Source organism: Macaca thibetana, chromosome 1 (genome assembly GCF_024542745.1).
Source record: "Macaca thibetana thibetana isolate TM-01 chromosome 1, ASM2454274v1, whole genome shotgun sequence".
NCBI classification, from domain to species: Eukaryota; Metazoa; Chordata; class Mammalia; order Primates; family Cercopithecidae; genus Macaca; species Macaca thibetana.
The window spans coordinates 93,784,611-93,811,948 of NC_065578.1; the positions used below are offsets into that span (position 1 = coordinate 93,784,611).

At 38.9% G+C, this 27,338-nt stretch overlaps 2 protein-coding genes across 7 annotated transcripts in view; one reads left to right on the forward strand and one right to left on the reverse strand.

Annotated features, from left to right (window-relative positions):
* The window catches only part of LOC126947599 (protein FAM136A-like), a 151,197-nt gene that overhangs the window by 36,660 nt on the left and 87,199 nt on the right, over positions 1 to 27,338 (reverse strand). The gene's annotated exons all lie outside the window — the stretch shown is intronic.
* Positions 1 to 27,338, forward strand: part of ABCD3 (ATP binding cassette subfamily D member 3) — a 134,202-nt gene that overhangs the window by 10,283 nt on the left and 96,581 nt on the right. Inside the window, exon 1 of one of the 6 annotated variants that reach the window (XM_050778102.1) lies at positions 23,400 to 23,671. The exons of 1 other annotated variant lie outside the window; for it this stretch is intronic. In XM_050778102.1, the coding sequence (XP_050634059.1) occupies positions 23,562 to 23,671 (110 nt within the window). In that variant the 5' untranslated portion in view covers positions 23,400 to 23,561. Of the gene's footprint in view, positions 1 to 23,399; positions 23,672 to 23,902; positions 24,367 to 27,338 lie in introns of those variants that run through there. 4 more of the 6 variants (XM_050778112.1, XM_050778149.1, XM_050778133.1 and 1 more) reach the window with 4 other exon arrangements.

The following is a 27,338-nucleotide window of genomic DNA, read 5'->3' on the forward strand; positions in this document are numbered from 1 at the left end:
CCATCAAGTCAGTGCCCACGCAGTGATATAGGAAGCTCCTCTTCATCTCCTTTCCTCTCGTCTGCCTCTCGTTCCACAAACTGTTCCTAATGTGAATGGAAGTGTGTGTGTGTGTGTGTGTGCGCGCGCGTGTGTGTGTGTGTGTTTATAGAACAATTTTACATAAATTCTTCTTAATTTTATAGTCACATAAATATAACATTAAACATTTCTACCTCTGAAAAATACCTGAAATCATATTGAGTTACTTTGTACTAATGTTAATGTTTTCCTTTGAGCCCATGGGCCTGGATGGGAATGAAATGGTTCCCTGGCCTGGAACCACATGATCTCTGGAGGTTCATTTAAAGATATGAAAAGCAAGCTAAATGGCAAAGTAATTAGTTCTAGTCTCATGTGATTTGCAGGCTATTTTCCCAGGTTTTGCTGATAGGCCTGTGATGTTGTATTTCAAGAAAAAAGTGTGTATTCATCTATATTTCTTTATATTTAAATTTTTTTTTTAGGATTTGTCTACTTATGCTAGTTTCTTACCTATTTCAGGATGCAAAAATAAAGCTCTTGATTAGACACTTTTTTTTTTATTGTGGCACTGAAGACATTTTATCATAACCTTTTTATAAACTTGCTATTTTGAAACAATTTTAGCTATTAATATATAGACAAGTTGCAGATAGTAAAGAGAATCCTTGTATACCTTTCATCCAGCTTCCCCTAATGTTACCATTGTATCTAAGTATGGCACGTTTATCAAACCCAAGAAATCAACATTGGTACAGCACTACTAACTAGCCACAGACTTCATTTCAATTTCCCCAGCTTTTCCACGTATGCTCTTTTTCTGCTCCAGGATCCAGTGGGATCCCACATTGCACTCAGCCACTGTGACTCCTCAGCCTCCTCCAATCTGTGATGGTTTCTCAGTCTTTCCTTGTTGTTCATGAACTTGACACTTTTGAAGAGTACTGGTCAGGTATTTTGTAGAATATCCCTTGATTTGAGATCTGATGTTTCTTGATGATTAGACTGGAGTTATGGACTTTTGTGGGGAATGCCATGGAGATGAAGTACTGGTCTCATTGCATCATATCAAGGACACATGATATCAACATGTGCTCATCAATTTATTCCTGGTGTTTTTAACCTTGATCACTTGGCTAAGGTGGTGCATGCCAGGTTTCTCTACTATAAAATTACTATTTTTTCCTTCCATATTCTATTCATTAGAAACAAGTTACTAACTTCAATTAACACTCAAGGGCTCGGTAAATAAATTACACTGCATGGAGGGAGGAATATCAAAGAATTTTTGGACATCAAAATTACCACAGCATTTGATATATATTTTGGGGAAGATACTTTGAGGCTATGCTACTATTCTGTTTCTCTTTAAAATTTCGCCCAGTAATTTTAGCATTCATCCCTGAGTCTTAACCACAATAATTATTACTGAAATGTTCAAATTTTTTTTTTATTATTGCACTCATTCCATCTACATTTATTCTTTGGAATGCTGGAATTTTTCTGTGAGAAAGAGTTTTTTTCTTTGCCCTATTTATTTATTCAATCATAATTTTTTATCAGTGTAGACTAGTGAATTTTTATTTTATTCTTTGGGTTATAATCCAATACTATCATTACTAAGTTTGTTTCAAAATTGTTCCAGGTATGGTAAATGAAAGTTCTTTTTATTTCTACATCATCTATCAATCAATCAACATGAGTTCCTACTGCTATCTTTGACCCTATTCTAGCACCACAGGGTTCATTCTAGCCATTCTTCTTCTGCTGATTTGTAACTTCTTTTTTCTGACAGTGGGAAACATGACTTCCATTATCTACAATTTATTTACTTCTGTGTTCAACCCTACTATACCTATAAAATAATATCAGAATCATGAACCTGTGATTCTGAACCAGAATCAGAATTGCTAACCTGTATTCTTGTCTGAAACGTAAGGAGAATACACTGATTTTATTCAGTTCTTTTCGACTGTAGTCTAACAGTTTTCAGTAAAAACACTGTTCTCCAAAATTACTTAGGTCAGCTCCACCCCCACCCCATGCGGTTGTGGTATATAGTTACATTTATTTGTCATAGTCCGCATTCTATCTTGGGATTCCTGGTAGCCTGATATATTTTTTAAAACTTAGATATAGGCCGGGCGCAGTGGCTCACACATGTAATCCCATCCCTTTGGGAGGCTGAGGAGGTCAAATCATGAGGTCAGGAGTTGGAGACCAGCCTGGCCAATATGGTAAAACCCTGTCTCTACTAAAAATGCAAAAAAATTAGCTGGGCGTAGTGGCGGGCACCTGTTATTCCAGCTCCTCAGGAGGCTGAGGCAGGAGAATTGTTTGAACCCGGGAGGCCAAGGTTGCAGTGAGCCGAGATCGCGCCACTGCACTCCAGCCTGGCGACAGAGTGACAGAGTGAGACTCTGTCTCAAAAAAAAAAAAAAAAAAAAAAAATCCTGGATATAGTAAATTTCACTCGTTGGTAGTATGTAGTTGTACTTATATGTAGTAGCACGCAGTTCGATAGGTTTTACAAAATGCACAAAGTCATGTGCTCACCACCATGGTATCATGCAGAACAGTACCATCACCCTAAAACTCCCTTCTACAGCCCCTTGGAGTGAATTCCTTCACCCTGCCCAACACCTTACAATAACATTTTCAAACCAGAAAGGAGATTAGCAGTCAACTTGTTCAAAAGTGTTATATTTTATAACTCTTTAGAATTTTTTAAATGTATAAAAGTAATGCACCCACATTTTTGGTTAACGGTAGAGAACTGTGTAATCTGAAAAACGACTCTCCCTCAGTGGTGTTTGCATGTGTGAGTATGTAAGGGCTTTGTCTACTATCTCCATTGTAAGTCCTTGTCCAGCCCAGTCTTGAACCTCTAAATTGGAAATCTCTCAGTAGCCAATGATTCCAATCCCCATTCCCAGAGGTAACCAGTATTGACCCTTTTATTTCACACATGAGGAAGTTGAGAGCCAAAGATTAAAATTACACAGTCATTTATGAGAAAGCTTGAGGTGGAACTCAGACTCATGACTCCAAGCCCATTGTTCTTTCTACTTCCTGGTGTTTTTGTTCAAGAGCGCGTGCTCAGATCAATCTGCAACCCAACTATGGCTGGGTGTGGCATGGATAATGTGTAAAAACAAAACAAAACAAAAAACAAACACATATCACTTTTGACTTCAGATGCTGCAGTGCTGAGTTAGAGGGGAAAGGCATTTGTATATCTAGGGGAGGACTCCACCCAGATAATACTTACTTTCCACGTTATGACATGGAGAGCTGTGAAATAAAACCTTCCCACTCTGGCTGCAGCAGTGATTTAGTAAGGATTTGTAGAGAAACTTGCAGACAGAAGGTCATAGCATCTGGAGGCTGAGGTGGTTGGATCACTTGAGCCCAGGAGTGGGAGTTTCCTGGGTGCCACTACACTCCAGCTTTGGCTACAGAGCAAGACCCTGTCTCAAAGATTTTCTCATGGAAGTTCTTGTTTTGCAAAGATTTCATCAGTTGTAAATAGACGCACAACATCCAGAACAATAAAAAAGTCACTGAGGCTGGGCGTGGTGGCTGATGCCTGTAACCACAGAACTTTGAGAGGACAAGGCGGGCAGATCACCTGAGGTCAGGAGTTCAAGACCAGCCTGGCCAACATAGTAGAAACCCCGTCTCTACTAACAACGCAAAAATGAGTCCAGTGTGGTGGCAGGTGCCTGCAACCTCAGCTACTCGGGAGGCTGAGGCAGGAGAATTGCTTGAATCCAGGAAGCGGAGGTTGTAGTGAGCCGAGATCACGCCACTGCACTCCAACCTAAGCAAGAGTGAGACTCTGTCTCAAAAAAAAAAAGAAAAAAAAAAGAAAAGTCATCAGTAAAATATGTGTCTTTGAAATTGAACTTTGAGGAACTGAAGAGAATGAGAACCTCTGGAATTTGTATATTAGCTGTGGTGACAGGAAGCACCCTCCTCTCTAGACCAGTGTGGCACTCTGAGGCAAAAGAGAACAGGAGAACAACAGTATCAGCCTGACATAAGAGGTGGAGCTGCCACAGGATTGGGGGATGACACCACCCTCGTGCCTCCCCGCTGAAGGATTCACCAGCACCTAGAGAAAGAGGAGCTGCAGCTCACTGTCAAACTATAGTGTGATGGTAGCTGAGAATCCTTGAAATACGGCACAGATATTTAAACTTACATTATTACCACTGTGCAGTTTCATGTTTCTGAGCTGCTATGATTTGAATGTCCCTTCCAAAACTCAGGTTGAAACTTAATTCCTAGTGTGGTAGTATTGAGAAGTAGAGCCTTTAAAGGTGATTGGATCGATCATGAGGGCACTGCTCTCTTGAATGATTAATCTGTTCATGGATTCATGGATTAATGTGTTAATGGGTTATCAGGGGAAGGGAACTGGTGGCTTTATAAGAAGAGGAAGAGAGACCTGAGCTAGCACATGAGTATGCTCAGTCCTCTTGCTATGTGATACCCTGTGCTACCTCGGGACTCTTCGGAGTCCCCACCAGCGAGAAAGCTCTCACTAGATGTCTTCCTTTGACTTTAGAATTCCCAGCCTCCAGAATGTAAGAAATAAATTATGTTTCTTATAAATTACCCAGTTTCAGGTATACTGTTATAAGCAGCAGAAAACGGATTAAGGACATGAACTAATCATTTTATTGCTTGAGTAAAATGAATTATTTCATATACTGTTTAAGAGAGATACCCAAGCCTGGTTGAACCTGCTAGCATGTATAGTCGTAGCCCTGGTGCCCAGTGTGGGCAGACCAGGACAACATTCCCAATACGGAATGGTGCCCAAACATGCCCCAATCCTACAGGAATGTGCCACTTCTTATATATATGAAGCAAAATCTCCAATCAGCAAAATCTAGAAATCTTTCAAGTATAACAACATAGGCATCTTTCTGAGTTACATACTGGTTAGTTGTGTTTTGAAATTAACTGCAAATCCCACAGGGCATTCTTAACTATTCTAAAGGTTGCTTGAGAGACATTTGAGATAAATTATTTTCCTTCCATTTTTCAGATACCTTAGGTCTTCTTAAGATATTTTTTCTTTCATATTTTTAGATACTTCCGGTCCTTCTCAGGACGTAAGTTTACAAGTAAATGATCTTAACACTGGAACAAATTCCAACGATATTTAAGTAGATGCAACTCTATCCATCTGAATTTATCTTTAAGATCTTTCCTTTTTAAAAATGATTAGCTTGTTTGCTCATTCATTTATTCATTCATTCATTTCATTGGGGTTATGATTTACATGCTATAAAAGGCACAGGTCTTAAGTATTCAGTTTGATGAGTTTTGACATTTGTAAACACCCATAAAACCACCACCCCAAAGAAAATATAGAACATTTTTGTCACCCAAGGAATTTCCTTCCTGCCACCTTCTAGGGGATTTTACCCCACTCCCACATGCAACCACTTTCTTTTATCATACATTGATTCTGCCTATTCTTGCACTTTGTATTCATTCAATCAAGTAGTGTGTGTCTGCTTATCTGTCTTCTTTCACTCAGTTTTTGTAAGATTCATTCATGTTGCTGTACTTTTCAGCAACTCACTTACTTGCTGAGTAAGGTTTCATTGTCTGGATATACCACAACCTGTTTACCCATGCTTTTGTTGATGGATACTGACTGTGTTTCCAGTTTTAGGATGTTATGAATAAGGCTGTTATGGGTATTCTTTAATACGTCTTTAAATTTTCTATTTTTTAAAGAAATATTTTTGTTTTGAAATAATTTCTAATTTATCAAAAGTTACAAAGCTTACAATGGTACAAACACTCATGTGCCCTTTATTCAGATTTGCCAATTATAAATATTTAACCTTTGCTTTATCATTTATGTGTGTGCTCTTTTTATATATGTGTGTGTTTTTCCTCAGGGCCATTTGAAGCCTCTTTAATCCTAAGAAGTTGAGTGTATATATCCTTAGAATATGAATGTTCTCTAATATAATCACAGTATAGTTAGCAATTTCAGCAAATGTAACATTGGTATAAAACTCTAACCTACCAATAGTATTCCAATTTTGTTGGTTATTGACCCAATAATGTCCTCAACAATGTCCTCTACTCCCTTCATGCTCGTTGAGGGAAAAATAAAACCCCGTTTAGGGTCTGCTATTACTTTTAATTGTCACTTCTTTAGCCTCCTTTAATCTGGAACATTTCCATATCCTTTCTTTGCCTTTCATGACATTGATTTTTTTTAAGAATATAGTACTTCCTCCCTTTCTAAACAAAATGATCCTCATCTTAGGTTGTTGTGATGTTTCCTCGTGATGAGATTCATATTATGCATTCTAGGCTGGAATCTTGCATAGATGTCGAGAGTCATGAGATATCCATCTTTCCTACATTGGTGATGTTAATTTGCATTGACCAGTCAAGATTTTGTCCAATTTATTCATTGTAAAATGACCATGTTTTCTTTATTGTAACTAATAAGCAGTTGTCTGTCAGCAGATCATTTAAGATTATGAAAATAACCTGTTCCTCATCAAAATTTCCTCCTAGCTTTATCACCCATTGATGAGTCGTGCCTGATTCAATTTCCACTATGATTGTCACAAAATAATAATTTTCCAACTTGCACTCCTTCCTTACCAGTTGGACCTTGCATTCACCTGTAATCAAGAGACCTCTTTTCTCCACTATTACTTATTTGTCTGTTTGTTTATTGTAGATATGAACTCATTAATTTCTATTTCTTCAATGGCTTATAATTTGTTGCTGGACTTATTTTGGTGTACAAATTATCTCAGGTTTGGTCAGGAGGGAGCCCTTTCAAGATGACTCCTGTGTTCCTGTGACATGCCCTCATGATTTTTTAATCAACTTTTTTATTTTCTGATGTAACTGAATATTCGTCTTATACCTACCCTGCTGCATCCCTGGAATTAGCCATTTCTTTGAGGAACCCTGGTTCCTTTTAGTGGTAAGTGGTGTTAAAAGACCAAGATCTAGGTATGAGGTATGATCATTGTTACCAGACTTTCTTTGTTTCTTGGTCTTTTCAATGGACAGAACAGAGAAATAAGTAAATGTATATACACATGTATACAAATGTATACCTGTAAGTACATATACATGCATACTTATCACATACACACACATACACATACCACATACATATTTTACAAATTATACAATCACATCTGAGGTTTCCAGGTGCAATCGACCCCCCTCAGGGTTCTTTTAGGTCTTCTCCTACTCCATATTTTTTTTGTCCCTTCTTCTTCAGTGATAACTCTAGATCCCAACAACATCAATACATTTGCTCATTTGATCAATCCAAAATAAAATTCTAAAACAGTTTAAGAATTACTTTGCCCATAATACTTGGATAAACAAGTCTACTATAATGAGTTCAGGATTCATGTGTAATTCTTCCTTATCCACAACCTTGCACAAAACTGAGGATGTACAGTCAAATATTATGTCCATAAGCTACATGGATTCCTTCCTTATTTCCTCTCTTCCATCTTTGGCTCTCTTCTTTTCTTTTTTCTCTCCAGTGTGGCTATGGTATTAATTTGAAATAAAATCAGTTTCATTTGTTGTGGTTTGCTTTCAGTTTTTCATTTTTTTCTTCTTATTCTTATCCATTGAATTTAATTTCTGAATATGTAGAATGTAAACATGCTTCCAAGAGTCAAGCTTATGTAAAATGATAGTCTCAGAGAAATGTTACTCTTTTATGTCCCTTCCACTCTATTTCCTCAACCCCTTGTAGGTCACAAATTTCACCGTTACCTGATTTTTCATCTAGTGTTTCTTTTCACAAAGTTAAATAAATATATGTATATATCTTTATTTTCCCTTCTTTCATATGTTAAAGTTAGCATCCTTCATAAGCTCTTTTGCTTTTTTAAAAAAACTTAATTGTACCTCCTGGAAATTATTTCATTTCAGTTCCTAGAAATCTTCCCTATTATGAGGTGGAGGTTGCAATGAGCCGATATTGCACCACTGCACTGCAGCCTGGGTGACAGAGCGAGACCTGTCTCAAAAAAAAAAAAAAAAAAAAAAAAAAAGACAGAAAGAAAGAAAAAAACAAACAAAAAGAAAAGAAAAGAAACCTTCCCTATTATATTTTGTGTAGCTGCATAGAACTCATTGTGTGTATATACCAAAGATTAATCAGTGTACTATACTTGAAGAGTTGGTTTGTGCTCAATGTTATGCTATTTCAAAATAGTCTTGTGCATATTGCATTTTTGTAGTTTTGGGTGTGTATCTACTTCCTAGTATATGTAAATTCCAAAAGGTAGCACTCTAGGGTAATTGCCTGTATAGTTTTATATTTGAATCTGTGTTGCCAAATTCCCCTCAATTGCTTTTCATTCCTACCAGCAATGCATGAGGGTATTTGTTTTCTCCATACCTTGCCACATAGTAACATTATCAAGCTTTTTTTTTTTTTTTTTTTTTTTTTTTTTTTTTTTTTTTTTTTGAGACAGAGTTTTGCTCTTGTCGCCCAGGCTGGAGTGCAATGGCCCAGTCTTGGCTCATTACAACCTCTGCCTCCTGGGTTGAAGCAATTCTCCTGCCTCATCCTCCAGAGCCGGGATTACAGGCATGCATGCCTGGCTAATTTTGTATTTTTAGTAGAGATGGGGTTTCTCCATGTTGGTCAGGCTGGTTTTGAACGCCCCACCTCAGGTGATCCGCCTGCCTTGGCCTCCCAAAGTGCTTGGATTATAGGTGTGAGCCACTGCGCCCAGCCATTATTAAGCTTTTGAATTTTTTTGCTAATGTTGTGGGTAGGAAACTGACTTTAGTATAGTTTATTTTGCATTTCTTTATTAGGAGCGAAGTTGAACATCTTCCAACGTGTTTAAAGACCAGCTTTTGTATCTCTTTTTGTAAATTTTCTGTTCTTGTCACTTGCCTATTTTTCTGTAGGAGTTTTGATCTTTTTCCTTAAGTTTTATAAGTTCTTTATAAGTTAGAGATGCTGATTTTTAAATTTGCAGTGTAGGCTGCAAATGTTTTCTTCTAGTTTGTCATTTGCCTTTTGACTTTGCTTATGCTTTTTGGCACGCCAAAGTTTAGACATCTTTAATAATTATGTTTATCCATTTTTTCTTTTAGTGCATTTGAATTTTTAGTAATAGAAAAGCTTTTCTGATATCTAGGTTGCAGAGGTATTTACCCATGCTTTCTTGTTGTACTTGTGTAATTTTATTTTCCACATTTATATCTCTGATCCAGGTGGAGTTTATTCCTGTGTATGGTCTGAGGAAGGAATTTAACTTTTTTTCTAATGGTTATGCAGCGATCTCAACACCATTTCTTTAAAAAAAAAAAACAAATAAGCAATTATATTTGCCTGAGTGAGAAGGGATATTACCTTTATTATATAGTAAATTTTTATATGCACTTGACTTCATTTCTAGATTTTCCATTCTGTTGATCTGTCTATTCATGTACTAGTTCCACACTGTTTTAATGATGAAGTCTTTATAGTATTTTGTTTTGTTTTGTTTTTTACAGTCCAGTGGGTTTTTGTTGTGGTGGTTGTTGTTGTTTTACACTTACTGTGCCATGAATTCATAGGGAATAGGTTCCAGCAGCTCAGGTTCTTTTCCAGTTTTTCTCACAAAGTTTCTCCGGGTGGAACAGACTGGTGCTTCAGTTGAATCCAGATACCTTTCTCTTTGGCTTCCTTCTTTTTCTGATCATTTTCCTTCTTGCGTTTCAGCAAGCTATCTCAGCTCTTAGAGTACATAATGTGCTCAGTATGCACACTGATTCTCTTGATAAGAATCTTGCCCTTAACTTGTTGGTTTACAACAATGTCAACAACTTCCTGAGAACATCGTAGATTTCCGGTTATGGCATGGTAACATTTGTGCCACATTCCTTTTTGAACAAGTGCCCATTTCATTGATGTTTATGCTATCACTTTTCTGATAGATTTGCATTTGCATGTGTGTAGCCAAAGGAGCAATGCTGTGTTTTCTAAAAAGCCTGAAGAACATGTATTGGGTGCCTCTCCTCTTTCCCTTTGTGTTCATCATCTTGGTGAATGACTGGAAGATGGTGATTCCAGGCAAAAGGTTATAGTATGTTTCACTATCCAGTGGGGCTATACCCTTCCTTTTCGGTTGCTCTTTGATGTTTATTTTCACCTATAAACTTTAGGATGAACTTGTCTGCCTTCATAAAACAAAAAAAACAAAACAAAACCCTCATAGGATTTTTTTCCCCTAAAATTGCATTAAGCTTATAAATTAGCTTAGGGAGAACTGACATACTGATGATATTTTAACATCGTTTTGTTTTTGTTTTTGTTTTTGAGATGGAGTTTTGTTCTCGTTGCCCAGGTTAGAGTGCAATGGCCTGATCTCAGCTCACTGAAACCTCCGCCTCTCAGGTTCAAGGGTTTCTCCTGCCTCAGCCTCCCGAGTAGCTGGAATCACACCACCACTCCCGGCTAATTTTGTATTTTTAGTAGAGACGGGGTTACTCCATGTTGGTCAGGCTGGTCTCGAACTCCTGACCTCAGGTGATCCGCCCGCCTCGGCCTCCCAAAGTACTGGGATTACCAAGTACACGGGGTGTCTTTCTATTTGCTCAAGTCTACTTTTCTGTGTTTCAGGAATGTTTTATAATTTTCTTCATATAGATTTTGAACATTTTTTGTAAGTTTATTTTATGTTTTTATAAACATTTTATATTTTTGTTTCTATTATAAATGGGGCTTTCTCAACCATTATATCTTATAACTGGTTGTGATTTGTGTATGTGAATATTATCCAGCTCATCAGGAACACCAGGCTAGACTGAAAACTGAGGAACTCTGGATCCTGAGTTTGTTTTTGGTAGTCAATTTACAATCATTTCATTCCTGCTCCTAAAGCGATGATGGTCAGCTAACTATAGCCTGTGGACCAAATCTGGCCTACCTTCTGTTTTTGTGTGGCCTGTAAGCTAAGAATGGCTTTTACATTTTTAAATGGTCAATAAAACAACAAACAAAAAAATAATATTTCATGACATATGAAAACTATTGGGAATTTGAATTTCAGAGTCCATAAATAAAGTGTTATTGGAAAACAGCAATGCCAATTCATTTACACTGTCATCTTTGGTTGTTTTCATGATACAATGGCAGAACCAAATAGTGGTGGCTGAGGTTCTCTGGCCCATGAAGCCTGAAATATTTATTACTTGGCCCTTTGCAGAAAAAACTTACAGACCTTTTCCTGAAGGAACTCACTCTCTAAGAGATGCAGAAGTTAAGTAAATAAACCAGTACAATACAGAGCTGTCATTTCTATTATAGATGAGCAAAGAAGATTTTATTTTGACTTGAGGGTAGAGAAAGTTAGAGAAAACATAACAGAAAGCATTCACTGAGCCAAGTCTTGAAAGACAATATACACCAGGATCAGAGTCAGAGATTAGGTTATTAGAATCAGAATGCAAGGCTGCTGCGGTGGCTCATGCCTGTCATTCCAGCACTTTGGGAGGCCAAGGTGGGGGGATCACTTGAGGTCAGGAGTTTGAGACCAGCTTGGCCAACATGGTGAAACCCCATCTCTACTAAAAAAAATACAAAAAAAAAAAAAAATTAGCTGGGCATAGTGGCAGGTGCCTGTAATCCCAGCTACTAGGGAGGCTGAGGCAGGAGAATTGCTTGAACTTGGGAGGCAGAGGTTGCAGTAAGCCAAGATTGCGCCACTGCACTCCAGCCTGGGTGACAGAGCAAGACTCCATCTCAAAAAACAAACAAACAAAAAAATCAGAATGCAAAGAATGGGCAGAGCCTGACATATGGAGATGATAAATTATCCATATGGCTGGATAAGCAGAAGAGCTAGGCTAGGACCACACCAAGAAAAGCATACTCTCATGCTAAGAAGTTTGGATTTTATTCTTAATGTGATGGAGAGTAGCTGAAGAATTTTAGATGAGAGACTGACATGATCATATTTGTGTATTATAAAAGGAGTTTTGATTGCAATGAAAGACAAGGATGGAGGAACTTAAGCCTGGAATCAGGCAGAGAACACAAGATTTTCTCCTATGTTAAACTGCAACAAGACCCTGATAAAGTAGGCTACCACATTCATGTTGTTATACACTCCAATGCTATTTCTTTTCCTTATACTAATTCTACCCTTATCAATCTGTTCCTTTTTATAACTTCTAAGGCATTTTTGCCTATGGTCCTTTTTACACTGAATCGTATATCATCTGGGGGGTGGTAGGAGGGGAGGAAGTGGAAAAGGTTAATGAGTATAAAAAAATAGAAAGAATGAACAAGATCTAGTATTTGCTAGCACAACAGGGTGATTATAGTCAAAAATAATTTAATTGTGCATTTGAAAATAACTAAAAGGGTACAACTGGATTGTTTGTAACACAAAGGATAAATGCTTGCGATGATGAATACCACATTTACCCTGAAGTGATTATTATGAATTACATGCTTATATCAAAACATCTCACGTAACCCATAAATATATACACCTACTATATACCCAAAAAGTTAAAAATTAAAATAAAAAGTCATCTTTTTTTTTAACTGGTTTTTTTTCAGTCTTTTCTCCCTAATAAGATTGATCACTGATAGATCATTGATACATTTTATAACATAGGCAATTGAGACAATATAGTATGAATTAATTTAGACCCACATTGTATTATAACCCAATTTACATTTTTCTGATCCTGAAATGTATCATTACCATATAGTTATATTGGTGAAACTTTACTTACTACAACTTTTAAAAATTATACAAACAGAAATAATAAAGACTCCATTGGTTTTTCATAGCTTTTTATTTTAGAACTTTCTGGCATCATTGTGGTGTTTCTGACACATCAGATTTTGGCAATTTTCCACTCTGGTGGGTAGCACATAGTGGTACAGAATCCAGAATCAGATAGTGGCCAGTTAAGACACGAGGACAGTGGGGAGCAGCATCTCAGCCTGGGCATGGTATTATGCAAAGTTCTATTTCTGAGAAGGAGACTTGATAAGGCTCAGCAAAGTATCCAGTCACAGCTGGGTTCAAGGCAATACTTTGGTCCTAAAATGGGAACGGTGCTACTGCAATTAATAACCAGTCAAACTAAGCTTTATCAAGCTCTAGAAGCTGTGTCTGGTTGATTGGATATACAGATGGACTCCATATACAGATGGATGGCTGAGCACTGAGTTGCTGAATAGGACAACACTGTATAGTGGCTACAATTTGCTTTATAACTGCAAAATTTTACAAATGAATGGAACTGAGCATGCAAGTGTGGCACACAGTGGACAAGAGAACCAAAATTAATATAAATATAAAAGTAAATGCGTGTTACCAGAAACTTGCCTCCTTGCAACTCCCTAGCTCGGAAGTTTCACTCTCTTACAGATTTCCTTAGTACTTTGATTATATATCCAGCACAATTTTTATTACAGTGACCCGTTTGGTTATTATTATTTTGGTATGTAGATTATTCATTTCAAGAGAGTAGGACTGTTTTATTTACTTTTGAATTCCTTTTAGGTTGGCTCTCAATCTGCAAGTAGCAGGATAATTTCTTGAAATATCGGTTTTATATTTTCTCTCTAAAATTCTCCCCTTGTCTTTTCCCATTCAGAGAAAGGCCTGTGCTTCTTTTCGCCTTCATTGGGGTTGGTAGGTGGCTTCCTGACTTTTGATTATCAAAGCTTAAACTGAAACTGAGGTTCACGAAAACTAAAAAGAGCCTGACAGAGGCTGGAGGAGAGAGGGGTTCTTTAGCTGAATGGTGCACAGGTCAGCTGAATGCATAAGTCTGAAGATCTCAGCCTCACCCCAAAACTTCATACCCCTTTCATGACGTAGAAGGAACCATGAAGGCTGGGGCAATGACACTTCGGTCACAGCTAGTGGAGACAGATGATTAATAAATGGAACGGTCTCCATAATGCCCTAGAGACGTATGAGACCCCAGAACTTTGACATAATTCTTAAAGTGGAAAAGCCTGAGAAGACTGGGTTTTTTGTTTCATATTTAAATTTCATTTTCAAATGTAATTGGTTCAACAAACGTTGTTGGGACAGCTGGATATCCACATGCCAAAGAGTGACATTGGGCACTTACCTCACACCATATGCAAAAATTGATACAAAAGGGATCAAAGACTTAAATGAAAGAGGTAAAACTACAAAACTCTAAGAAGAAAACCTAGGGGATACATCTTCATGATCCTGGATTTGGCAATAGATTTCCAGGTATGACACCAAAAGCATAAGAAACAAATAGATAAACTGGACTCTATCAAAACGTAAAACTTTTTAATATTAAAGGACACTATTAAGACAGCAAAAAGACAAACTACGGAATGGGAGAAAATACTTGCAAATTATATATCTGATAAGGGTTTAGTATCTAGAATATATACAGAATTTTTACAACTCAACAACAAAAAATCAACTCTATAAAAGGGCAAAAGAATTGAATAGACATTTCTCCAAAGATATACAAATGGTCAATAAGCACATGAAAAAAATGCTCAAAATAATTAGTCATTAGGGAAGTGAAAAGCAAAACCACAATGAGACACCACTTCACTTTACACCAATTAGGATGCCTATAATAATAGTAATAAATGAAAAATAACAAGTGTTGGCAAGGATGTGGAGATATTAGAACCTTTATTCATTGCTGGTAGAAGGTAAAATGGTTGAGCTGCTGTGGAAGAGTTTGGCAGTTCCTCAAAAAGTTAAACATAAAATTTTTAAAGTTTAAACTAAAAAGTTAAACACAGAATTACCATATGACCTAGCAATTCTGCTCCTAGTTATATACCCCCCAATACATGTACCTTCATGTTCATTGTAGAATTATTCAAATAACCAAAAGGTAGAAACAACCTAAATGTGCATCAACTGATGAACAGATATAAAATGTGATGTTTCCATACAATGAAATTATTCATCCATACAAAGGAATGAAGTATAGTACTAATAAACGCTATAACATAGATTAACCTCGAAAACTTTACGCTAAATGAAAGAAGCCAGACACAAAAGGACACATATTGTATAATTCTACTTATGTGAAATATCCAGAATAGGTAAATCCATAGAGATGAAAGCTGATTGATGGCTGCCAGGGACTACGGGGAGAGTAAGAAGGGGAGTGACTGCTTAATGGGTACAGGGTTTTCTTGTTCATGATGAAAGTGTTTTAAAACTAGGTAGGAGTGGGAGTTGCCCCACATTGTAAATGTACTGAATACTGCCAAACTGTTCACTTTAAAATAGCTCATTTAGTTATGTGAATGTCACCTCATTAAAAAAAGTTTTTTGATGTAACAGGTAATATATTAACATGGTTAAACACTTAAAAGGTACAAATTTATTCAGTGAAGTCTTCCCACCCCTTACCGCTACTCACTTAGTTATCCTTCTTGCAGTCAAGTAACATTATCCATGTCATGAGTATTTTTCCAAAGATATTTTATGCATCTATAAGCAAATAAGTATATATTACTTTCCCCCACTAGCTCCTTTTACAAATGGTGATAAACTTTGCATATTCTTCTGCAACTGGCTTTTTTCTGCTTAATATTATATTTGAAAATCATATCAGTTCATATAAAATTGCTTCATTCTTTTAATGAGTGTATAATATTCCATTATATTTGTTTATCCAGACCTCCACTGATGGACATTTAGAAAAGTTCCCAATTCTTTGCTCTTACAAAGATGCATTATACTATGACATTTCACTTATGTGAGAATACATCTGCAGAGTCAATTCCCTGAAGTGGAATTCTAGGCCAGAAGGTACATGCATTTGTAACTATTTTAAAGCTATTGCCCAGTTGTTCTTCTGGAGTTCATATTTATTTACCTGCGTCTCAGAACTAGTAATCAAAAATTACAGTGGTACCAAACTTTGGGGTCTTTGCCAATCTGGCAGATAAAAATTGATTTTTAGTGTAGTTTTATTTTATATCTCTATGATGAGAATAATCTTTTCATATGCTTAAGAGCCATTTTAATTTTTTTATTGTGTAAGCTGTATCATATTCTCTGCTCATTTTTAAAATTTAGCTTTTGGCCTTTTTCCTACTAATTTTAAGGTACTTTTAGAAAAGTTAACCACTTATCTATAAAAATAAGTGCAGTTTTCCCTTACAGTTTTCTTTCTACCCTGTTTATAGGTTGTTTGTAACCATGAAAAAAATGTATTTAAGTCGTGAAATTTATTTATTTATTTTTTCTATGGCCTCTGGATTTTAATACCTAGAAAGGTCTTCCCCATGCCAAGATTATAAGATAAATATATCATAAAAAATTCTTCTATCTTCTCTTCTAGTATTTTTATGGTATCTTTTTTTCCTTTTAAAAAATTCATTCTTTGAGCAATTTTGAATTTATCCTTTTTATTTTATTTGGAGTACAAGGTGTGTGTTCAATTTTTTTTTTCAGATTATGTAGGATTAAAGAAAAATAAGATTTGCCTCTTTCCCTTATGATGGTTACTGCAGTTTAAATGAACACTATGGGAGCTCTGGCAGAAGCCTCAGCAGGATGCGATGCGGACACAGCTGGGAGGAAAAGGGAGCACAGAAGAGGCTTCACTAAGGAATTCATCTCTAATACTGGCAGTCTCAATTAACATTCCTATACCCTCCTGAAAACTCCTTTTATCCTGAGTCTGTGATCCACATGCCTCTGGGTCCCAGTATTATTATTATTATTATTATTATTATTATTTGAGATGGAGTCTTGCTCTGTCACCCAGGCTGGCGCACGGTGGCGCAGTCTTGGTTCATCAAGCTTCTCCTGCCTTGCCTCCCAAGTAGCTGGGATTACAGGTGCAGGTCACCACGCCCAGATAATTTTTGTAGTTTTACCGGAGACAGGGTTTTGCTATGTTGACCAAGCTGGTCTTGAACTCCTGGCCTCAAGTGATCCACCTGCCTCGGCCTCCCAAAGTGCTGGGATTACAGGCCTGAGCCACTGCGCCCAGATGCCATGTTATCTCTTTTATTGTTCTCACTCTTCTTCTAGCTTCTTTTCCTTCCTGCATTCCTCCAATGTAGACGTTTTGGAGGATTATATCCCACTTCTCACCTGCCCATTATTCTTTTTAAAATTTTTATTCATTTCTAAGACTCCATCTATTTTGTATATGGAAGACCTCTATATCTACATATATATATTTTAAATCTTTATTTGAAACTCATCATATTTGGAATTTATTTATTTGATTAATGTCTGTTTCCCTTTTAGGTTGTTCCAGGCAAGGACTATTCTGTTTTCCTTATCACTGGCCCTAGTTCCTGGCACGTGGTAAGCTGTTAATTAATATTTTCCGTTGAATAAATATTTAGCAGTGATCTTTCTCCTCAGCACTAGAATTTAATTTTCTGGTTACCTTTGAGGCATCCACGGGCATTCCTCTTAGCACCTCAACATCAATTTCTTCAGGCCAACACATATTTTCCGAACACTTGCTATGTACCCACACTGTATCAGGGCCCAGGGATATACCTACCCCAAAGAAACAAAAAGTACAATTGTGTGGCATATGTATTTTTAATTGTTATGACCTAATTCAACAGTTTGGGGTAAAAATCACATGGTATTTATTTTTCCAATTAGTTGTCCAGTTTGGGTCCTTATTAGGAGATCTTTATTAGGAAATTTTGAGGTTGCCTCTCTCACTTAATTTACTAAAAACTGTTGGAGCTATCCAGCCCAAAGAAGTTAGACTTGTTTCCAGACAAAAGAGTGAACTGAAGCTTCCAAGTAGTCTGTCGAGGAGGTTTGAGGCTACCAAAAACCTTTAGCCATTAGCCGGTGTTGGCATTGCAAGTTGGCTCTCCTCAGTCCCAAGTCTTTTTGCTCCCCTGCTGTTCTGGGAAAGGGCGGTATAGGCAAAGTGACCCCCACATGTCAAAGGAGCCAACAAACTGAAGAAGGAGGCAGACAAATCCAGTTTATCAGCATAAGGTGATTTATTTGGGGGAGTTTACAAAGAGAAGTGTGGTCTGGCGGCCACAGGTCGATAGTACAGGTAGATCTCTGCATTGCAACTTTCCAGATCCAGGGCTTAATATCTTGGGGAAAGTATATGTGCTCTGGAAGGAATATGTAAATGGCCATGGGTGTCGTGGTCTGTGATTTTTGCAACAGTATCAGTATTTGTTTTGGGGGAAACTTATAATGAATAGTTGTTCTTACATAAAGAGTGGTATGTCAACTAGACATTTTGAAGGCATTCCTGGACTCGGGATTAGTCAGAAGTTACATGGTGGATTAACTTTTAAAGTAAAGTCACTTTTGGCCCCACACCTTGATATCCTGGCTGCATAAGTTGCAGAGCAGCTGAAAGCTTCGACTCCCAAGCTTTCCCTATGCTTGGACATCGTTCTCAAAAAACATGGGTAGTTCCTAGGTAACTGAATTGGGATGGCCTTCAAGGCTTAGCCATGTACTGTGCAAGAACCAGCTCTCCCTGTGGCCATCAGGCCTAGATTTTCCATTCCTTCTGAAGAGTTCCTCTTTGGGACCCTGAGCTACTAAGACAGGACTATCTGAGTCTATCAGAAAGTCTAGCAATGGTGAACCTCAAAAAGGAAGAGGTTGAGATCTCAATCTCTTTCCTCCCAGGAGGCTCTCTTGTGCAAACTTCCCCAATGCCAGCTTGGGCTAACTAGGGCTATTTGAAGAAACAGCCTTGTCAGGATGTCCTTTCCTTGGTACAGTTGGGTACCTATTCTCCTTCCATTTCTAACCAGTAAAAGGGGCTTTTCAAGTGACTATTTTCTAAGCAAAGATGATTTGTTCTCAGTTACTTGAAGTATTTACCTTCCCAGAGAAATGATTGGCAGTTCTCTAAAAAAATTTAAGATCTGCCTCCCAAGACACCCTACTACATATTAATAGAATTATATATGAAACAGTAGTAGTACAAAGAAGATAATAATTAACTTGGCAATGGGGTGAAGGGGTTAGGGGGGACTGTTCAGAGATGACTGTTCAGAGTAGGAGACCATGAACGCTTCGTTTTAAAGGATAAACTGAGTTGAACGTGAGGATGTTAGGGTAGGAAGGGATTCAGGTAGAAGGAATAGGATATTCAAGAGAAGACTACAGAAGTGAATAGCAGGCATCTATCTCCTGGGGTAGGGGTAGAATATATCTGTAGGAGGGGAGGAGTGCCAAGATAGGAGTTAGAGAGGTAGGCAGAGCTTGTATCATCACTGGGTTTGTGTGAGATGCTAAGGCTATTGCAGTTTATCTTGGTGATGAGAAACTAGTAAGGAATTTGTTTGCATCTCATTACCTTTCCTGATAAGCATGTACCATTTTCGTGTCTCTGATCTTGGGTAAATAGTATCATCCTCTTAGACACTCAGTCAGGCAATATCAGAATCAATGTAAACGTTTTCTTCCCATGAATTAATTATTTCACCTATTCCCATTTTATGTGAATTCACAAAGTCCTTTTCTTCCTATGTGATCTGTGCTGCCCTGACTCAGGTGATCATTACCTTTTACCTAGACTATTTCATGTGTCCAAACTGGTCCCTCGGCTTGATGGTTCCTCCTTCAACCCACTCTACACACTGCCACTAGCATGATCTTTCTTAAATAAATTCTGAAGTCACTACCCTCTCCCCAAACCTGCAATACTCCTTTCTATCTGCAGAATAAAAATCCTACCTGGTTAGCTTGGTGTTTCAGACCCTTCATAAATTGACTTCAGTTAAACGTTTCAAACTTTTCTCTCATTTCACGTGCCTCCCTCAGCCTCCATCCGCATCAGACTTAATCACATTCCTCAATCTGCTTTGGTCTCTGCATCTTTGCTCCTCTTGTATCTTCTTCTGAACCCTCTTTTTTCCATCCGTTTTTCAAGGTTTGGTTCAAATCACACTGGCTGCATAATAAATTACCCCCAAATTTAGTGACTTAATACAATAAACACATTACCTTCCACAGTTTCTATGAGTCAGGAATATAGCAGCATCTTGGCTGAGCTATCTGGCTTGAGATTACTCATGAGGTTACAGTCATCTGAAGGCTTGACTGAGGATGAAGGATCTGCTTCTAAGATGGCCCACTTCCATGGCTGGCAAGCTGGTCTGGCTCCTGGTGGGAGGCCTCAATTCCTCTCCAGGGCACTTTGAGTGCTCTCTGTGACAGCTGGCTTCTCCAAGAGCAACCAATCCAAGAGACCAACGCAGAAGCCACAGTGCCTTTTATAATCTGGCCTTTGAAGTCACATAGCATCACCTTCATTATACTCTTTTGATCACAAAACTCAGCTCTGATGTGAGGGAAATTCCACGAGGGCATCAATATTAGGACACCATGATCACCAGGGACAATCTTGGAGGCTGGCTAACGCAACATTTCTTCCAGAGGCTTTCTAGATTCACTAACTTCCTATGCCCTGCCTCCCTGTTCTCAATAGCTCAACTTCTTTAGAAATCAGAGCCCATAAAATCACATTTTCTGTTTTTCTTATTTAATATTATGAAGTGTGAACTTGCAAAATTGCATTGTTAATTATCAAAGGACATAGTGCCGAGGAATTTTGTTCTTTGAAATCCTGTTAGAAAGTTTGTTGTTCTGAGATTCTACCAGTGAGAACAGAACATCCCTTTTTTGCTTGGCAGATTTGAACTCTTTGAGTCACTTTGGCTTACAGAAGCAGTCTCAATTTCCAGTGCAGACGTTCAGACAAGAGATTTTCAGAAACAATATTCTACATTAACCTTAAATGTATGTTTCTAAGAACCAGAATCTTGAATCTGCTTCTCAGTCCAGTTTTGATATTACACACAGATCTGATCTGCTTTAAGCCTATCAAGCACTGCTTTATTTAGATTTTACCTAAACTCCTCTCTTCTCTAAATACTATAATGACTCCTTATTTCTTCCTTTTTTTTTTTTCTTTTGAGACATGGCCACAATTCCTCTGCTGTATACTGTCTTTTGCTGTAGCAAATTAATAAACTTATTGGGTTACAGATTTGGTCCTGGTGATTTTTGTCAGTTGGGCTTTATCAATAGCTAAAATTATTTGAGCTCAAATAACTCATGTAATTTTTTACCATCTCCCATGCTTCTTGAACAAGGGCACATTTTAGAATGTTTTGTCAATGGGTCATTTCTATCTTTCCTCTGAATGTTTTGAAATCTATTTTCTAGACTGTTTTAGACTAATCTTGCTTATACTTCCTTCATTGTTACCAACTCTAAGATGATACCGTTACTTTCTCATAAGGTTCCCAACTCTTTTCTAGCACTTTGCAATTTATTACTGAATTAGTAATTTCCTCTTTTGTCCTCCTGAGTGACTCCTTTGGTCCTTTAGAATTTAGCTACAGAATCATCTTTGTCAAGCCTTGAGCCTTAATTGAAAGCTTTAGACAAAACTAAATATTTTTGTGTTTGTGTTCCCATAGCACCTTGTTCATATCTCTAATATAGTACTTACCACATTTATACTTGATTTTTTTTTACATGTTTTTCTTCTCTAACAGCCTCTGGAGAATATGATCTCCATGATCTGTTCATCTTTGTGTTATCTGTGCCAGGCGTACCCAATTACGTAAATTATGTGAGGTCGTTGGGACTCACAACACAATACTCCAAAAAGAAGGCCTCAGTAGCAAAAGTTCTTCTCTGCCCTACGGGGGCACTCCTGTCTCTCAGTCCCCTATTTCCCCAGGCTAGCCATAAATATTAGGATCCCTATTCCTCAAGGCAAGACGTAGAAACCGGAACCTCTATCCCCTAAAGCCTGCCATAAAAGTCTAAACATATTTTGCTAATTTTCCCTCCACCTTTTTCTGTAACATCTGGCCATAAAGAAATGATCTGACCTGCCTTGTTTGACTGTAGGCCGTAAGAGCTCCATTCCATTCCTGCCCCATACCAAGAAGGAAGGAATGGTGCTCAGAAGGGCAAGAAGAATCTGGACCGGCCTTGCTGGGTGTCCCCACTCAGTCTATTAGCATTGGATTATACCGTTTTTGTCCAATCACATTTCTACATAGCTGTTCATACTTTGTTGAATCTAAACACAAAAATGGACAATTTTCCACGTATCTTTGGGTCTCCATTCTGAACGCTCCCATGTATACACGTTTTCTTCTATTAATCTGCCTCATGTCAGTGATTTTCAGTGAACTTTCAGAGGGCCAAGACCCTTGGCCCCTCCAGGTAATGAAAATGTTCACCTGACAAATAGTGAATTAGTAGGAGCTTCACTTTTGCATAGTTTAGAATTCACTGTTGAGCACCTCTACACGCCTGCCATTATTGTACCTCGTCTTTGTGATCCTTTTAACCTGTATTAGGCAACGGCTCATTTACATTGAGAAAACACCTAGGGCACAGCACCACCACTTTGTAGGCTACTTTAATATGTATGTGCATTACGCGAGGTTTTATGAGCTTATTTTCGGACACACTTGCTTTTTTTCCTCCAGTTTCCTCGGCTGAAAACAGCGATTCACTGTTACTGTATATATGCTAGGCTCAATGCTGGGGATAACAATTCCTGTATCATTGGGCCAGACAGGAGAAGAATGTTGTAATCTGCAAAGCCCTTCTGATTCTGGGAGTGAGGCCAGCATTAATACAACGCACGATTGTTACTTCTGAATGTCCCTTTGCAAAGAACAGTGTTTCTCAAACTTTTTTTCTTACCGGATCTGCATAAATACATTTTACATCGCCGCTGGCAATACATACGTGTAAAACACTGAAATCAAAATTTCTCCAAACAAATCCTTTACTACGTGATGTACTGTGAAACTTTTCTATTTTGCTCTATTCTCAATTTTAGGGTGATGATCCCGATCTACCAAACCGATTTCACAATGCACTAGAGATTATAACCCGCGGTTTGGAAAACACTGGCTTGGAAAAAGCTCTTTGATCTGTTTCATTCTCCTCACATCTCCTACACTGCGGAGTTCCGATTGTTTGGCTTCGTCCTAAAAATCGCTGTGCTGTGTTTTCCCTACACGCTGTGTGACGGGGCCGCCCGCCTCCTTCCTGGGCTCCTTTAAGAGGGTGGTAACGGTCCATCACCGCGGGAGTGGAGAGGCAGGGCCCACTAGGTCCTCGGTGCAGGCCGGGCCCGCTCATCCAGTTCTTGTGAAAGCCGGGGTGTGCGCGCGAAGGGTGGGAGAGTAGGGGTGAGGGAGGGGCAGCACTGACGCCTCGCAGGGCTGAGTAGCAACAGCGCCTCCGCGCCGCGTTTCCGGAGACCCTGAGGGGGTCCGCGCGTGCGCAGAGCGCGTCCCGGGAATTGTTCCGCCCTCGGAGGCTGCCAGGCGCGCTCCCGCCGAGCCGAAGTACAAAGTGGGCTCCAGAGCGCGGGCGGCGCGGCGGCGCGCGCCAGGGGGCGGTCCTGCGCGGCCGGCCCCGCCCTCTGCTCTCCTCCCAGTCTCCCCCGCGCTTCCTGCGCTAAGGTATCCGCCGCCGCGTCCCCTCCGCCGGCTGTCTCGTACCGGCAGTGCCATGGCGGCCTTCAGCAAGTACTTGACGGCGCGAAACTCCTCGCTAGCTGGTGCCGCGTTCCTGCTACTCTGCCTGCTCCACAAGCGGCGCCGCGCCCTCGGCCTGCACGGGTAAGAAGGCCCGTAGCCGAGCCGCCTTCCCGGGCCCGAGCGGTCGCTCCCCGCGCGGTCTCTCTCCCCGCCCGGCGGACCGGTCCCTTTGCCCGACGGGGTGAGGCGGAGAGAGGGCCGACCGCGACTGCCATGGGGCTCCAATGTCAGGGTGTCCGCGAGTCCCCGCCGCGACAGCATCGATCCCAGCCGGCCTGTCCGGCGACCTCGCTCCACCCCGGGAGTGCGAATTCTGCGCCCGCGGGCGAACCGGCGTCCAACCAGCCCCCAGACAGCAGCCTCCAGTTGGGGGTGGGAGGGGGACACGGTGTGTCCCCCACCCCATTCCCGACATCACCCCCTTCTGTGTCAACTTTCTGGGTGTGTTCTGGTTTTGCCATCTCATCTCCAGACAGACCGTGAAGGATTTGTTTTGGGGACGTGGATGTGTGATTGAGGATGGGGATTGGATTCGCCAGGCTGGAGGCTGGTGTTTAAGTCACTTGGACGAGGTTTGGCTCGATTCCAGAGTAACTGCTGTTGAAAGTCGCGAGGGTGGCTCCTGTGAAACTATTCCCGGTCCACTTGGCAAGATTGCCATCTAAAGTGGTGACCCCTTGGAGTCGGTGAACCCTTTGGTCGGTGAACGCCCTGGCATTTCATCCCGGAAAGGCTGGATCGGGTCTGTCGGACTTAGAGGGCTCTGTAGGTGAAAGGTGAGAGTGTGCTTTAGGTGAGGATCAAGCTCCTTTTTAATGACACTCCACTGCTTCCACCGCGAGAGAATTTCATTACGTAGATTTAACTTTGGGAGGCTATCAGATCAGAGAAAGGAAAAAAGAGAGCTGAATTATGGTTGTGACATACAGGTATGTATGTCACATACATACAATTTTTATTTGCTGGACAAGTGAATGAGAAAAGGCTACTTCCCAAGCGTTCTTGCCAGTCATTGAATATTTCGTATTAAATCTTGACATACTACTTTCATGAATTTAATTTTATTCATTCCTCTGAGCAGGTACTGTTTCCTCCCAGGTTTGATTTGCCTACAATATCTAATTAGTAGTAAAATTTGCACTAAAACACTGACAAGTAGACTTCTAGTTTATAGTACCCTTTCCATTAAGTTCTTTCTAGCCGCCTTCTGTTTTTATCTTACTAGAGTCTGAAGTGATGATCTTTCTTTTCCTTCCTAAATCCATTTAACAGAGTTGAAAATGATTTGCAGCATAGGCTGGGCAATACAGCGCTTACTCATTTTTCTTCTATTCAGTTTGATTTTAAAAGGATTAATTTGGGAAAATATAAAGCAAGTTTTTCTGTTGGTTTGTATAAACTCCCAGTTGCAAATAGAAGTTACCTGTTACCTGGGAACATGCCGGTAGAAAGAAGATGTTAGGTCCTTTAAGTTGAATTCTGTTTTTGCAAAGAAGTGTTTCAGGGCATAGAACAAGTGTTTTACTATGTAGGAGGGGACTCGAGGACGGCCCTGCCAGTTCTGGATTACTTTTATAATTTTTTAAAAAGAAACTTCTTTACTGAAGTATCGCATTTATATGTATATGTGATATAGTATCACATACATGTCACATACATATAGTACACATAAGTGTAGAGCTTGAAGAATTTTTACAAGTAGAACACACCCGTGTAATCAGCACCCAGATCAAGAAACAGAACATTATTAGCGCCCCAGAAATTCTCATCCCCCATCCAGTCACAGTCCACCTAACTACAAACCAGTTTATAAGACCGTAGATAATTGGTAAGGGAAATTTTGAACATAATCTAATGGGAAACAGTAGTGATAGAAGTAAAATAATATAATAGAATTTGTCTTATTAAATAATTTTAGCTGCTCATTTGCCATTGTAAAATGCCTAAAAAAACCTTTTTTTTTTTTTTTTTGAGAAATGTTATGAGCTTTTGTGGGGATTAAATTATTTAGCAGGAGATGTACTGAACAAAAGATTATTATTAGTCTTTTGCATTGGGATGAGTGGGGAAAACCTCTATTTTACACATTATTTTGTTGGAGGAGATTGCAGATTCTGAGCAGAGAATTGTGAAGTTTAAATTGTTGAGATGAAATGATTGAACTATTTTGAAACCATTAAAAATGGTATTGAGTGTATTTTTGTAGATATTATACTTCCAGAATCTTATGAATATCTTTCAGGCACCACCTTTGGTATCACAGTTTGAAGATTAGAGGATTCTAACTTTATATTTGACTGGCCTTTTGAATACCTTTGGCAACAGAACTAATTAATTTTAATATCTGATGCTTAATTAAGGAAACTGTGGCTACTTGGCCTTCTTTTGTCTATGTTGTTAATAGTAGGTTGGTTTTAGAATATGTATTTCCTTAAAATTGGACAGATAATAGAGCTAGTAAAAATCACTTTAAAAGTTACAGTGTAACATTGTTCCAAACATTAGGAGAATGAGTAATTAAATGTTCTGCATTATTTTTAATTTTCGTTGATGTAATTTTTTTCACTTAGTTAAATCTCATATGTGTGTGTGTTTCTGACCTTTTATTGTGGAAAATTTCACACGTATAAAAAGTAAATAGGATAATACAAGGATTGCCCAATACACTTTACCCAAGGGGTACCAGCAACATTCTATATTCCTGTTTCATCTATATCAACCTGCCTCTGACCCCTTATTTTTATATTTTTTTAGATAAAATTTATATACATTGAAATGTACAAATCTTAGTTATACATTTTTTTAGACAAATGAATACACTGTAACACATCCCTATGACAAATTAGAACATTTCCTTCTCCCCAGAAAGTTCCCTTGTATTCATTCCTGATCACCTGGTATTCACTCCTGATCCCACCACTGCTCTGCTAACTTTTCACCTTCGTTTGCCTAATCTTACATTTTATTTTATTATTTATGGGGAAAGCAGAATCTTTTTACTCATGGATAAAGAGGGCTATTTAAAGGAAGTGTCTATTTCAGAATGTTATATTACTATGCTGGGAGCTGTAAGATGTGTGTGTATGTGTGTGTGTGTGTGTGTGTGTGTGTGTGTATTACAGAAATATATGACTTGTTTTCTCAGGGAGCTTACCTTCTTGTTAGGGAAGAGAAACTTAAACACTGATAGGAGAAAGAAATGTACAAGTAGACGTGTGTTAGAAGTTCTGAGAAAGACAAGATTAATGTGTTTGGAAAGGGTTGGGGAAGGCTTCATGAAGGATGTGCGTTAAGCCTAGAAAGAGGGTAGGAGTGGATAACTGGAATAAAGTGACTGTTACAGCATCCTTTATCAGATTTTTGTTGCATTTATGATAGGAAGAAACTTTGTGGTGCCCTTTCAATCCATCTTCCACTGGCACTGGAGCTCTTTTTAAGAAGCTCAGATATGATCGTAATATTCCTTCATTAAAATCATTCATCTACTCTAAAATACAAACTTTCTGTATTCATGGTATGGTCCTTGCCTACTTTTCCCACTCATCCAGCCATAAGGAATTAACTTGTAGTCTCTAAGTATGACAGTCTCTGCCTAGCCTTTGCAGTCCGATTGCAATCACTGTCATCCCCACTATGTCTCCTCGTGTTCTGATATTTATTTATTTATATATTTGAGACAGGGTCTGTCTCTTTCGCTCTGGCTGGAGTGGTCACTGCCCACTGCGATCTCTGCCTGCTGGGCTGAAGC